At 38.3% G+C, this 13,028-nt stretch overlaps 1 protein-coding gene across 1 annotated transcript; it reads left to right on the forward strand.

The window, feature by feature from the left end:
• Positions 1–200: 200 nt before the first annotated feature.
• LOC127645222 (angiomotin-like 2a) lies at positions 201–10,024 on the forward strand. The gene is made up of 10 exons (XM_052128769.1): positions 201–462; positions 1,212–1,976; positions 2,261–2,435; positions 3,267–3,468; positions 6,217–6,512; positions 6,631–6,818; positions 7,178–7,279; positions 7,399–7,571; positions 7,971–8,108; positions 8,729–10,024. The coding sequence occupies exons 2-10, from the start codon at positions 1,252–1,254 to the stop codon at positions 8,812–8,814; spliced, it is 2,085 nt and encodes a 694-aa protein (XP_051984729.1). The 5' UTR covers positions 201–462; positions 1,212–1,251; the 3' UTR covers positions 8,815–10,024.
• Positions 10,025–13,028: the final 3,004 nt, after the last annotated feature.

The following is a 13,028-nucleotide window of genomic DNA, read 5'->3' on the forward strand; positions in this document are numbered from 1 at the left end:
TATATTCTTAAACACACAAAGGTGGATCTTCTAACTCGGGTTATTTGTATTATGTTTCTTGTGTCAACACGTCTGCATACCTTTCAGCTTGGGTCACACCTTCTGACGCATGTTATTTTCTCTATTAACATGACATCACTGATCAGCGATTCTATAGTGATACATTAATGTGTCCATCACTCACGTTAAACCCGGTGGACGCAAGCCGAACTGCTGCAGTCTCTCTCTCTCTCTCTCTCTCTCTCTCTCTCTCTCTCTCTCTCTCTCTCTCTCTCTCTCTCTCTTTTGATCCCTGAGTTCACACATCCCGATCATTCCAGGCGCGCTCAGTTATTTATGAGAGCAAGCGCCGATCAGCTCACAACCCAACGAGACTTGAACGCGCGCACACGTTATTTAACCAGAAGATATTGGATTATAATTGCCACTGACAGAACCTGTGTGGAATGAAATTATTGACTGGTAAGATTGTTGTCAGATTTGTTCTCGAGACGTGAATTGTTATGGGTAATAGGAGCGAATAATATTAGCTTTTTCAAGAAAACTAGAAAATTAAACTTTAAATGTAAGGCAGATCTATCTATCTATCTATCTATCTATCTATCTATCTATCTATCTATCTATCTATCTATCTATCTATCTATCTATCTATGCCTATGTCACATTTTGGTTGAATTTAGTCTACTTATTATATTTTGATTGATTATATTTTAATTGATTATATATTATTATTATTATTATTATTAGTTTCTTATTATTTCGTATTATTTATTATTGAAGCTTTTATTTTATTCATATTAGTTGTTCAAGATTAGCATGCTTTTTTGTGCCTTATTTCTACTAGATGCTCTATATGTGCCTATGCCATTTTACTTGATGGGAAAAAAAAATTACAGCATTGAAAAAACTTTAGAATGTTTTATATTCATTTATAAATACATGTATGTATTTATTTTTATTCATTTTATAAAAATATATAAAATGTTTTCATTAAGTTGGGAAAAGTGGCATAGAGCTCTAAAAGGGGGTCTCAGAGCTCAAGCCTAGTCCCTCGAGCCCTTTTGTTATAGAGACATCATGCCAAATACGTTTACCTTTATGCACTCCAGGACTATATGAACCAGTGAACATGTGAAATGTATATCAAATATCTTTATTTACTGTTTATATAAACATCCTAATCCTTTGGTGATCCATCTGTTGTCCTGCAGGTCCAGTTCAAATAATAAACACTCGTATTCATCAAATAAAATGAGAGGTGAGGAAGCATCTGGCACTGTCCTGCACAGACTGATCCAAGAACAGCTTCGTTATGGAAACCCCACTGATGCCCACACACTCCTCGCCATCCAGCAGCAGGCCCTGCGACAAGGAAGATGTGTTGGAGGAGGCATTGGAGGTGCTAGTTCTTCGCAGTCCTCATCTGAAAGCCTCAGCCAGGAGGAGCCCTATTCTCCTCAGCTCTCTGCCCGTCAAGAGCCCCAGGGTCAGGAGCACCAGGTGGACTACCAGCACTCTGAGAATTACACAACATACCCCCAACATAGTGAGGTGCTGCCCACCTATGAACAAGCCAAGGCACAGTCCCAGTATCTGGCCTCCCAGTGGTGCCAGCCACAAAGGGGCTGCTCACTACAGGACAGTGTAACCAATCAGAAGCCCTGTGATGAAGAGGAAAGCTGGGACGCAAAGCGAGGCCATGCACGGTCACTCAGTGAGCGGCTTCTGCAGCTATCTTTGGAGCGCAACACTGGCAAATCTTCTGCCATTGGCTCCTCCTACAGTTACCCCCAGTTACAGGAATATCATGCAAACCAGTACTTTGCAAATAGCCAGCAAGGCTTGGAGTACAATAAGCAGGGTCCTCATATGGAGTACCCATTTCCTGTACAGCCACAAGGATTCATGCTAAGACAAACACCAGAGTATGATCAATGCTACAGACCACCACCCCCTTTCCATTCCCAGCACAACAGGTAAAGGAGCCTTGAAGATTTACCTTTACAAATAAAACACAGCACCACATTACACACGTTATTATAGTCTGATTTAGTTAAACCTTTTACTCATTTTGTAAATGCAGTTTTTATGTACTTTATAGGATGTGTCATTATAACTAACAGTCTATTAGTTAATCCTAAATGGGACATACTGATGCACTTAGTCATCAGACTATATGAAACATTGATAGTATGCTTATAAGGTTTAAGTGAATCAGTTTATAATCTAAAATAATGATTTTTACCTTGTACCACTTCAGAAATGTGCCATCTGCACAGTCACCAGAAGTTTGTCATGTACTCTCCACATCACCCCCTGCTGGCAGGGAGGTTTCAGCTTGCAGTCACATTCAACTGGAGATGCTCATGAAAGAAAATAAGAGATTGAGACAAGAGCTGGAGGGACACTCTGAGAAATCCCTAAAAATTCAGAAGGTATAAACACATTGACACCAGAATGTACTATTTGAGAAAAAACAAACATAAATGAAGTTTTAAGCTGTCACAGTGACTCATTTCAGTGCTTTGGAGGTATTGATCTAGACCCAACTGTGACACCAGATCTCTCCACTTAGAGATATGGGACATCCAGTATTGTTTTGTAGTCACATATGTAGATTGTATATTTAGGGTTTACAGTAATGAATGGAGACAGATTGTTTACAGCAGGTTTAAATGTAAGCACACACACACACACACACACACACACACACACACACACACACAAAAACACACACACACACACACACACACACACACACACACACACAGCTTTTCTCTGAATCTCATCAAATATTTGTTGACACCCATCAAATGACTTCAGGTGATATGATATAAAGCAACCAATAAAATAGACCAGGATTACTTGCAGGATTATTTCATATCTTTTTATTTCACTTTGGCCCAGCTCCAAAAGGCAATTACATTTTTCCAGTGGATTACATTAGTGGAGCGTAGCACTCACTCATTCTGAAAGAATGATATTTACACAGGTTTGAGCGCTTACCCATCAGGCCACTGCCTTCCTTGTGTAAACATGCCTGGGAAGATGGAGTCATGGTTAATATCTTCCCGGGCTTTCCATATTGCCTCCTTAACACCATATCTGTTCTCTGTTCTGCTCCTTATAACCAGGAACATTCTTGGATGATTTTATTGTCCCTTTTGAAGGTCCTTAGAATAAGTAGTTTAGACAGTCATTGTTAGAATGACACCACTGAAGTTATATATTAGTAACAAATTATTTCTTTCTTATTCTTCTCCTAGCTGGAACAAGAGATCCAGAGGATATCAGAGGCCTATGACACTCTGATGCAGGGCTGTTCTAAAAGAGAAGCCCTGGAGCAAGCGCTGAGAAACAAGCTGATGAATGAGATCAAGAGGCTGCAACATTCAAACATTCAAGTGGCAAAGGAAGTTGAAGCTGCTGACCAGAACCAGCAAGTTATTGTCAAGCTTCTTCTGCAGAGTAAGTTCACAGACACAACCATATGGCTGTAAACCTCATTACTGTCTCAAGGTTAACCTTCACATGCTCTGGATTGTGTTGCAATGCCGGACCCATATTAAAGCATGTTGGTCAAAGAATAGATTAAATCAGGGGTGTCAAAGTCAATTACAGCCTGGGACACATCAGGGGTTATTTGTGCCCTCAAAATGCCCTTTGAAAATCTGGTTGATTTGCTCCTGATTTGATTGCATCTATGCAAAAAATATTACATGTTACATGCATTGAAATGCACATTTGACAGTACGGCATTGATTTTGAGGTTAGGATGCAGATGGAAATTCTGATATCAACAACAGTAACATCTGTGGGGAAAAATGAGTCTTATTTGATATGGCTAAATTGAAATATTCTGACAGTGTGAATAAGTTGGGTCTTTACAGATTCCTTTCATCAGGCTCCTACTAATTAAACTACAGCCATGTCTTGGAATTTCTGAAGACAAAACAACTTTAATTTTCCTATAATCAGAGAATATTACAAGAGTACAGATTTGACACAATTATGGTCCATTATTATGAAAATGCTCCATAGTTCTTCCATAGTATCCATTGTTTAAACAGTGATATTTGTAAGGGGGTCTGGGTAGCTCAGCAAGTAAAGACGCTGACTACCTGGAGTCATGTGTTCGAATCCAGGGCATGCTGAGTGACTCCAGCTAGGTCTCCTAAGCAACCATATTGACCCAGTTGCTAGGGAAGGTAGAGTCACATGGGGCAACCTCCTCGTGGTCGCTAAAATGTCGTTTTCACTCTCGGTGGGGCACGTGTTGAGTTGTGCTTGGATGCCGCGGAGAATAGCGTGAAGCCTCCACATGTGCTATGTCTCTGCAGTAAGAACAATCCACGTGATAAGATTCGTGGATTGACTGTCTCAGACGTGGAGGCATCTGAGATTCGTCCTCCACCACCCGGATTGAGACGAGTCACTACGCCACCACAAGGTGAATGCCACCAATTGGGCATTCCAAATTGGGAAGAAAAGGAGAGGAAAAAAATTATATTTGTAATTGTTCATGGTAACCATAGGTAAAACCATGCATGGCTCCTCACTACCATGGTTAGTAACTATGGTTTCTATATAAAGAACTAAGGGATTTTTGTAATGAAAACACAGCAATCTAAATATATTTAGAAAGTTTTTTCTGCCACAACTACCATAGGTAATACAGTACAGTTGGTGTTACTGCTGTAAATCCATGGTAAGATAAGAGTTTTGCAACAGACCATTTTTACCGCATTCAAACAGGTTTCATGATCTCCACCGTGCATCTCACTGGTTCACAGGTGCAATTAAAATCTGTTGTTCGGTGTAGACTAGTTCACGAATTACCGCTCCTGCTCTGCACTCGTGCTGATTAAGCCGTTTTGATAATTGACCTGTGTATTGCTGTTTCATTCTGCTTTTGAAGCGGCGAAATGTGCTCCAAAGCATACAGATGACAGGGGAAGGCTCATTTATATTAACGAGGAAAGCGCTAACTGATTGTTCAGTGAAACGTTGCGACCCCCTGTGTGTGTGTGGTGGGGTCCCTTTCGCAGTGTAGAAAGCACACAGCTGACTGGGGTTAGTCAAGAATATTAAATAAACCATGTGAAATCCCAACAGCGGCACTCATAATTCAGCAGTGGTGCTGCGCCACTGCAAAATGAACATAGGGGAAATACACTTAGATGTGACCTTAGCTATATACTGTAAGAAAAATGCCTGTGTACTTTTAACCACTGCCAAGCATTGTCACTGGTCATCTGCTCTCCATTGACAATTAATGAAGTATTCGTCTCAGCTTCACCGCCCATAAGTTGAAAGTGGATAGAGGTGTGGACGATCTTGAGTTTTTCAACAGGCTGAACAATGTGGAGCTCTGAGATGTGGGTCAAATGGAGAGTGGGCTGCTGTTTCTCCTTCCTTCTGCATTCCTTAACTGCTTGCGTAAATGAGGCGCTCTGGACTTTGCCATTGAATTCCTCTTGTTATGAGCAGGAAGTCAATGGGGAGTAGTACTCGAGAAGACCTGCATAAACATTCCATCAGCCTCTTTCTCACGTCCTCACAAATGCATCTGTGTTATAATTGTACATTATGCCTTATTATATATTTTTACATAACAGTTAGTCCCGGTTCTCTAATATGATTCATCAAGCAACGTTCCAAAAGTGCTGATATTTCTTATTAAAACACTGGAAGGTTTCACTGCGATTGACTGTGTTTGTGGAATTCCAGACCGTCCAGACAAGGCTGTCAGATTTCTTTGCTCAGCGATCAATTTTTAATTATGTTTGACGTTTTTTTGACTATTTTAATTGGCAGACTAAAAATAAACAAAATAACTTATCACATGAGCAAGAATGCTGTTGAACTAAATATCAGCACGGCTGTGATTTGGCCACAGACACAAGGCTGAAATCAAAGCTGTGTTGATATTAAGTACAACAGCATTGTTTTTTTACTACAAGAACTTAACACAGTGTAACTTATACAGTATCTACTGTAACGTATGTATCAATCTGACAACACTCATGTGGTACTGCTTAAAATACAATGTTGTGCGATTACAAACTGAGCTTTTCTACGTACTAAGTGACGTGACATTATTTGGCCAGTAGGCACCACAAACTGGGTTTCTTTGGCTCTCTGAGCATCTGGCCTGCTCATTTAGGTTTCATTTACAAGCATAATCTTAATTCCCTCTTGTTTTTTCTATGACAGATGAAGAGCAGCAGCTGCAGTGTGCACGGCTGGAGCAGGAGGTGCAGCATCTGCAAAGCAAAGCAGAGAAGCAGGAGCACAGGGGTGAGGTCCTGGAGACCATGTTGAAGTCCACACAGACACGAAGCCAGCAGCTGTGGATCGAGCTGCAACGGAAGAGTGCATATGTGGAGAAGGTTGAGCGTCTACAGGGGGCTTTGGCTCAACTCCAAGCAGCTTGTGAGAAGAGAGAAAGTTTGGAAATGTGCCTGCGGATGCGGCTTGAAAAGGAACTGCGTAGTCTCAGAAATCAGCTGGTACAAAGACAACACAAACTACACTACTCAAAAAGGATGCTTTGTCTTAAGAGAAAAACAACTTAAACCAGCAGTATATCAAACGATCTCAAAACTACTTTGTTTTTCTTGTCCACAGAGACAACCTCAACCAGTCAGTGGAGCATCCCATATGAGTGTGTCCACACTGCAGGAGCTTCTGCGGGAGAAAGAAGAGCGCATGCTGTCTCTGGAGGCTGACAAGACACGCTGGGAGCAGAAATACTTGGAGGAGAAGACTATGAGAGAGTTTGCCATGGATGCTGCTGCCACCGCTGCAGCACAGAGGTAAAATACTAAATCAGTGTCAAGCTATTCAGAACATATAGTTAGCTGACACTTATCATGTCCATGGACTTTCATTTGATTAACTTCATGAATTTCAGTAAAAATCTATTTGAATGTATAAGGGAAAGTATATATCTCTTTTTTTAAACCTATTGTATAACTTGCTTTAACTAGTTCAATTGAAATGGACCTGTGATAAATTAATTTTTAAAAGTACAAATATTCCATATTAATATTAGGTCATAAAAGCTGTATGAATAATAATGATAAAACAGCCAAATACTGTCTAAAATAGTTTTAGATGGAGTATAGCTTGCTTTAGCCAGTTAATAATCAGTTTTTCTCCCTAAACTTCACAGAGACACCACCATCATTAACCATTCACCCTGCAATTCCTCCAACATCACTGTCATCGAAGAGCTCCCATTATCTGAGTATAGGAACCAGGAGGTAGAGAACAGGTAGGAGATCCACCCAAATTCCATCTAACTAATCAGTAGATTTCAATTCAGATTTGGTTTGCTCACACTGCTATTGTGCACACTTTGTTTTTATAACCATTTTGAATCAATGTTTTCAGGATCCATGCTCTATATGCCCAGATCTTTGAGAAGGACAAAGTGATTGACATTCTACAGAAGAGGCTGCAACAGGAGCAGGAGAAGGGTGAATCAGGACTCCTCTGCCCAGCCACTTCTGTGCCCTCAATCAGCACCTTACATCCAACTGCAACATACATTGGCCAGGGCATAGGTCAGTGTATCAAAGTCAAAGTCAAAGTTTATTTATAAAGCACTTTTAAAAACAGCAAGTGTTTGACAAAGTGCTGTACACTTAAATCCTATATTACTGCTACAAACGATCAATGACACAAAAAATAAAAACAATTAAACAAAAGCAATAAAACAACTGTCACATAGTGTCAAATGCCAAACTATAATAATAGGTTTTAAGACTAGATTTAAAAGCAGCAAGTGTCTGAGCCTGTCTGATGTACAAGGGCAAATTGTACGAAGTGTATGAATGTTAACTTGCTTTACTAATAATATAAATATGGATGTCTGTAAAGCATTGGGATTCAATAATGATATAGCTGAGTAGAATACGCTGTTAAAAACGCTGTAGTAACCAGCTCTCATTGGTCTTTTCCAGGGAAGAGTCATTCAGATGACAAGACGGCTGGTACGTCACGTTCCACACTTGCTCTGGTTGCTGCTTCTCGACAGTCTGAGCCAGTTCTTTCAGAGAAACAAGTGACAGATCAAGTCTCCAGCACAGAGCCTAGCTTCAGTAAGTACACAAACATGGAGCCATACACATGAACAACTGTGTAGTTTTCTTTTCAGACAGTTGGGAGAGTAGTCCTGGAAATATATTAAATTTAGCAGAATGTGGTACATTTTGAAAGTACAATATTTGCCTCCTGTATTTGATTTTCAGATTCATTTTTTTTGGAAAGCATATTTTTCTAACCATTTTTCTAACTTCAGTTGAATCAATCAATTTAAAATAAATTCTCTAATTGAGCAGTTAGAATAATTAGGTTGTTACCAATAAAATGAAATCAGCATCAACTCATATTTTATGTGATATTTATTTTCTTTACCTAGGCCTAGAATAGAATATTGAGAACAGTATTGCATTTTTTTTTTGTCACTTTTGGTGAAATTTTTGCCCCGACCCCACATTTCTGATCTACTTAACACCATCTCTTTGCTACATACCTGCGTTTGTTTTACAGATGCACTCTGGTTTAGTCTTATTGTGTTGTTAGCTGTTAGCCATTGTATGGGTCATTGATTAAGCAAAGCAGTCACCATTAGATACCACTAATGGGGCTTCCCTGACTCTGTTGCATTCTCTCATTCTGTGACAACCGGCTCATTTTTTATGTTATTGTTTTTCTACAGATAACATGTCGCTACCACCTCACTCTGTGGATATGTTCAAGGGTCTGGATGATGTGGAGGCTGAAGCAGTAGAGATCTTCATATGATGAAGAGCAAACACTTGGAAAAATGCATGCCAGATGAACTGCCATGCAAAATACCTGCATCTTACCTGTAAGAAAAGAAGATCTCAGAGAGATGGGGACTAAATGACATCACTAATCTATTGGAGTGAAGAATTCAGCTAAATAAAAAACCTGCTCAGAAGTCTCAAATTAACGAGGGAGCTGAGCTCTCCTCGCACAAATAACTGAATGGACCATTTGTGCCATCTGAGTTAAAAGTTTGTCAGTGTTCATTCTTAAAGGTACAGCTCCAGTGTGGCATGTATTGAGGCAGCGGACTACATCACTTTGCTGCTGGTATCTACCTTTTCAGCATTTATAAGAATCCTGCACAGAAGGGGGGCACATACTTTCAAATTGTCAACATTTTGTGGACTACAGAAGACTGTTCAATTGCTTACCTCTTTCCTCTGTAAAGAATTCACTAATCCATTGTCCCTCCTGTCAGCAGACCTGTGGTTACTTCACCACATTCCAGATCCATTGACTTTCTCCTTGGGGCTGAGGCTCTCGTATGTACTTTTTCCACCCCTCCTTTATTAATTGTTCTAAATGGGAACATTTTCCTCATGTTTGTCTATTTATGGCTGCAACGCCCTTCAACAAAGTAATTCTTTTACATTGTACACAGTAGGAGAGGCCTTATTGCATTTATAGGAATGGCAGTCTAAATACTGACAATTTAATGTGCGAGTCAAAAACACTTTACAGGTTTATAGAATACTAAAAGAACTCTGTCACAGAGAGTATTTGTTACTATATTATATATTTTATTTTTGAATGTGTATGCCCTTAAATGGTACCTTTGCTGGTCAAGGTGTCAGCAAAAGCATGCTATGAACAGCTGCATTCTGTCGTTTACATTTACTCTGTTTCAAAGTAAATTGTTAATATATTGTGTAACATTATTTTGTGTTGTTGGAATATTATGCCGAGGTTGGATGCCAAAGAGCATTTCAGTAAAGTTGTGTGTTTAAAACACACAGCCAAGGGTTTACCTCTCCTATTTAATCCATGAAATATGTGAATGTTCTGAAACATTTCATGAATTTACAATAAAGCTATTAATATATATATAAAACAGTCTACGCGTAAATATGCATGTCTGATGTCAAGCCATTGGGAAATTTCTGTCGGTTTTAGAGAGTAAATTTTCATCCCATTTCACACATTCTTCATCGTGTTATTCCTGCTCCGCTCTCACACATAGTCAGAGAAAGGTGAGTATTTATTATTGAATGCCAGTGATGATCATTCCAGCTCTCATATTTCACCAGAGAAAACATCACACTATTGCCCTGAGGCTCACCTTTCACAGCATTTTCAACTCAAATATCCTGAGGCATTCAGAGACAAATATTTTGCTTTTGAGAGGGAGAACAATGATAACTTGCTTATAGCTGACTTAATAACAAAATGACTAACGTCTTTAGAGTAGCCAGCCTCTATTGTCACTATCAAGGTAAACATTATACTATTAGTGTAGTCACATGAAGTCTCTGACATGGTATTGATGTCACACTCTATGCTTACAAATTATGGGAGAAAGATATCTGTATTAGTTGTGCTTTTGCATTTTTTAATAGCTAATCATTGTGACAGTCATCATTGGTATCTTAGACTCACATGAGGAAGTTTGTGGGTGATCTTACTAGCAGTCTGTTGTTCAATTAGTAGCAAGGCATGTTGCCACTCAACTGTGTGAAAACTAGGCAACTCAAGTGTAAACCAATATGCGATATAACAAGACTGAAGGGGAGTAAAACATTAAGGATGTGTATGTTTGTGTACTTTTCGAACTATAAGGGCCAAATATCTGCATAAGTAAGTCCTTACATATATGCTAAAATATCTTAAAACCAACATGGATGGTCCTCAAAAGTAAAAAGCTTAATTAATGGGTCAATTATAAGTGGTAATTAAAATGTATAATTGTACATAAACAATGTATCTAAAAGGGGTTGGGTTGATGTTAGGTATATAATAATACCTTTTACAATTTTTTTCCTGTTTTTAAAAACAACATAAGCCAAAGGAAATCTTCATTTAGGTGTACATGTTTAGTTGGACTCATGAGTTAATAGAGTAAACAAGCTGTTTTTGAACAGGCTGATCTCTCTGTGAGGTCCCATCACAAGATAAATGACAGAAATGAGCTTTTGTCATTAGAATGTGACTGTTTAAAAGAGTGCTCATGTTTCAGCTTTAACATACAGGAGCCACAAGCTAAAATGACATAAGTGATATAACAAACTCATTAAGGTACAACCGAGCAGTATTAATATTATCGAAGTAAGAAATTGTCTAAGCAAAGTATCCTAGAACTTGCTAGATCGGTGTATTATTCTACTACTGGTGTACGTAGGTATTTTACAGATAGTAAGCTAGAAGTAAGAAAGTCTGACTGAGGAAGGCATCTCAGGAATTCAGGCCTCAGAAGGGCACTGAATAGGGAACAATGGAGTTCATAATAAGAGGCATTACTGTCACACACAAACATGCATGGTAAATACAGTTTGTAAGAGATGGCCGTCATATGGTCAACAAGCATGCGAATTTTAAAACATGTTGCTATCCAGAACATTCCTCTTGAATCACAAAACATCCCAGCCACTAGCAGAGAACTGAGTTTATTTTTAAAAGATCCAAGTTATTTTAAACACATCTTCTTTTAATCCTCAGATACCTCAACATTGATATTGAAAAAAAAATTAAAACAAAATAAAAGTTAGGAAACGAATGATTGTAAAATGGGGATTTTTATGCATATTTTGTTTGGGGTGACTTTTGGGAAAACATTGTGAAATTGCACCGCTGGGCATTTAGGGTTGCAAAATTTCACCCCCATGTTTTTTTTTTTACACAGTACATGGACCACTAATCACAAAAGTACATGAAAAATGTGTAATTTTAAGCAGTTAAGGTAAATTCATGAACAGTTAAGAAATGTCACTATTTAAAACTGACAAAGACTAATGATATTTGCTTTATTTGCTGAGATTTGATATACTGTATTATTAATATCAAAATAATATAAATCTCTGTGTAATGTAGTATATTTAAAATAGCATTAATACCATGAAACACAAATTTTTCTAACAATGAAACAGTACAGACAGATGAAACTGATGAAAATAATTTGGAATAGTTTATATATGAATGGCTCCATTGTGTGAATTTAGAAAACATTTGCCCACTAATGCCCAGCGTTTAATTTTTGCTACGCTTAGAAAAATTAACATTTATGAAAGTTGATATTTTCAGGGTATTTAAACATCAGTACATCATTGGGAATTAAGAAAATGTATTACAGGTCAAATACTTAATTGGAAACTTTGCTAAATTTCTTCCAAAATTATTAGCAGTTGTGAAAGCTCTGACCCTGGGAGCTAACATACAGTATTCTTATTCCAAAACTGTTGTTGTCAGACAGTTCAGAGTGTCAGCTATTGTTATATGTAGTTACCCTTTTTGTACAAATATTATACAGTACATTATTCTATTGCTTTAAGCAAACATTGCAATTCTGCTACACTGTAGTTCCTGAAACAGACAGATTCAACACTGAACTGTGCTAGTAAGGACCGACATGCTGGAATTATTATGGTATACTATAAGGTTGCTCCTTAAAAATATGATGACATACTTCTACATATTTATGTGAAGGATTATCATGTCATTAAATTCAGTATCAGAATGCATAATTTACAGTTTAAAAATCACAACAGCGATGGCTTTTAAACTGATAACAAAGAGCAGGAACACCATTCCATCATGAGTTCATAGCCTTGACCTAACTTTGACAATATGTGGTTTCAATATTTGCTATAAAGCATTTTTGGCCCAAACAAGCAAAAAGGATAATGGCACTGAGGCACTGGATGATAATACATAAACAAGCACAAACAGGTAAACTTATATAAGCAGAGAAAATCCTCTTGTTTGGAATGAAAATGCTTAGCATTTTTACAGCCTGTATGGGAAATCTGCAAATCAATCTTATTTATAAATGCAGACCTTTTCCTCCTACACAGACACAGCTTTGACATGCTGCCAACATTCTTTTGACTTTTGAGAAGCACTTGGCATTTTTTAACCTTGGGTTTCTTCCTCAACATTAAGAAAATGGAGGGCTGTGAAACATGTAAAGGGTCATAGAGCACATTCCAACTGGAGCTCGAGTGGCTTATTGCTGT

The sequence above is a fragment of the Xyrauchen texanus genome, chromosome 6 (genome assembly GCF_025860055.1).
Source record: "Xyrauchen texanus isolate HMW12.3.18 chromosome 6, RBS_HiC_50CHRs, whole genome shotgun sequence".
Lineage (NCBI taxonomy): Eukaryota > Metazoa > Chordata > Actinopteri > Cypriniformes > Catostomidae > Xyrauchen > Xyrauchen texanus.

Coding starts and splice junctions, on each gene's coding strand:
- LOC127645222 (XM_052128769.1), top strand. CDS start 1,252: ATGAGAGGTGAGGAAGCATCTGGCACTGTCCTGCACAGACTGATCCAA. Junction 3,469..6,216: donor TGTCAAGCTTCTTCTGCAGA/GTAAGTTCACAG, acceptor TTTCTATGACAG/ATGAAGAGCAGCAGCTGCAG. Junction 6,819..7,177: donor GCCACCGCTGCAGCACAGAG/GTAAAATACTAA, acceptor TAAACTTCACAG/AGACACCACCATCATTAACC.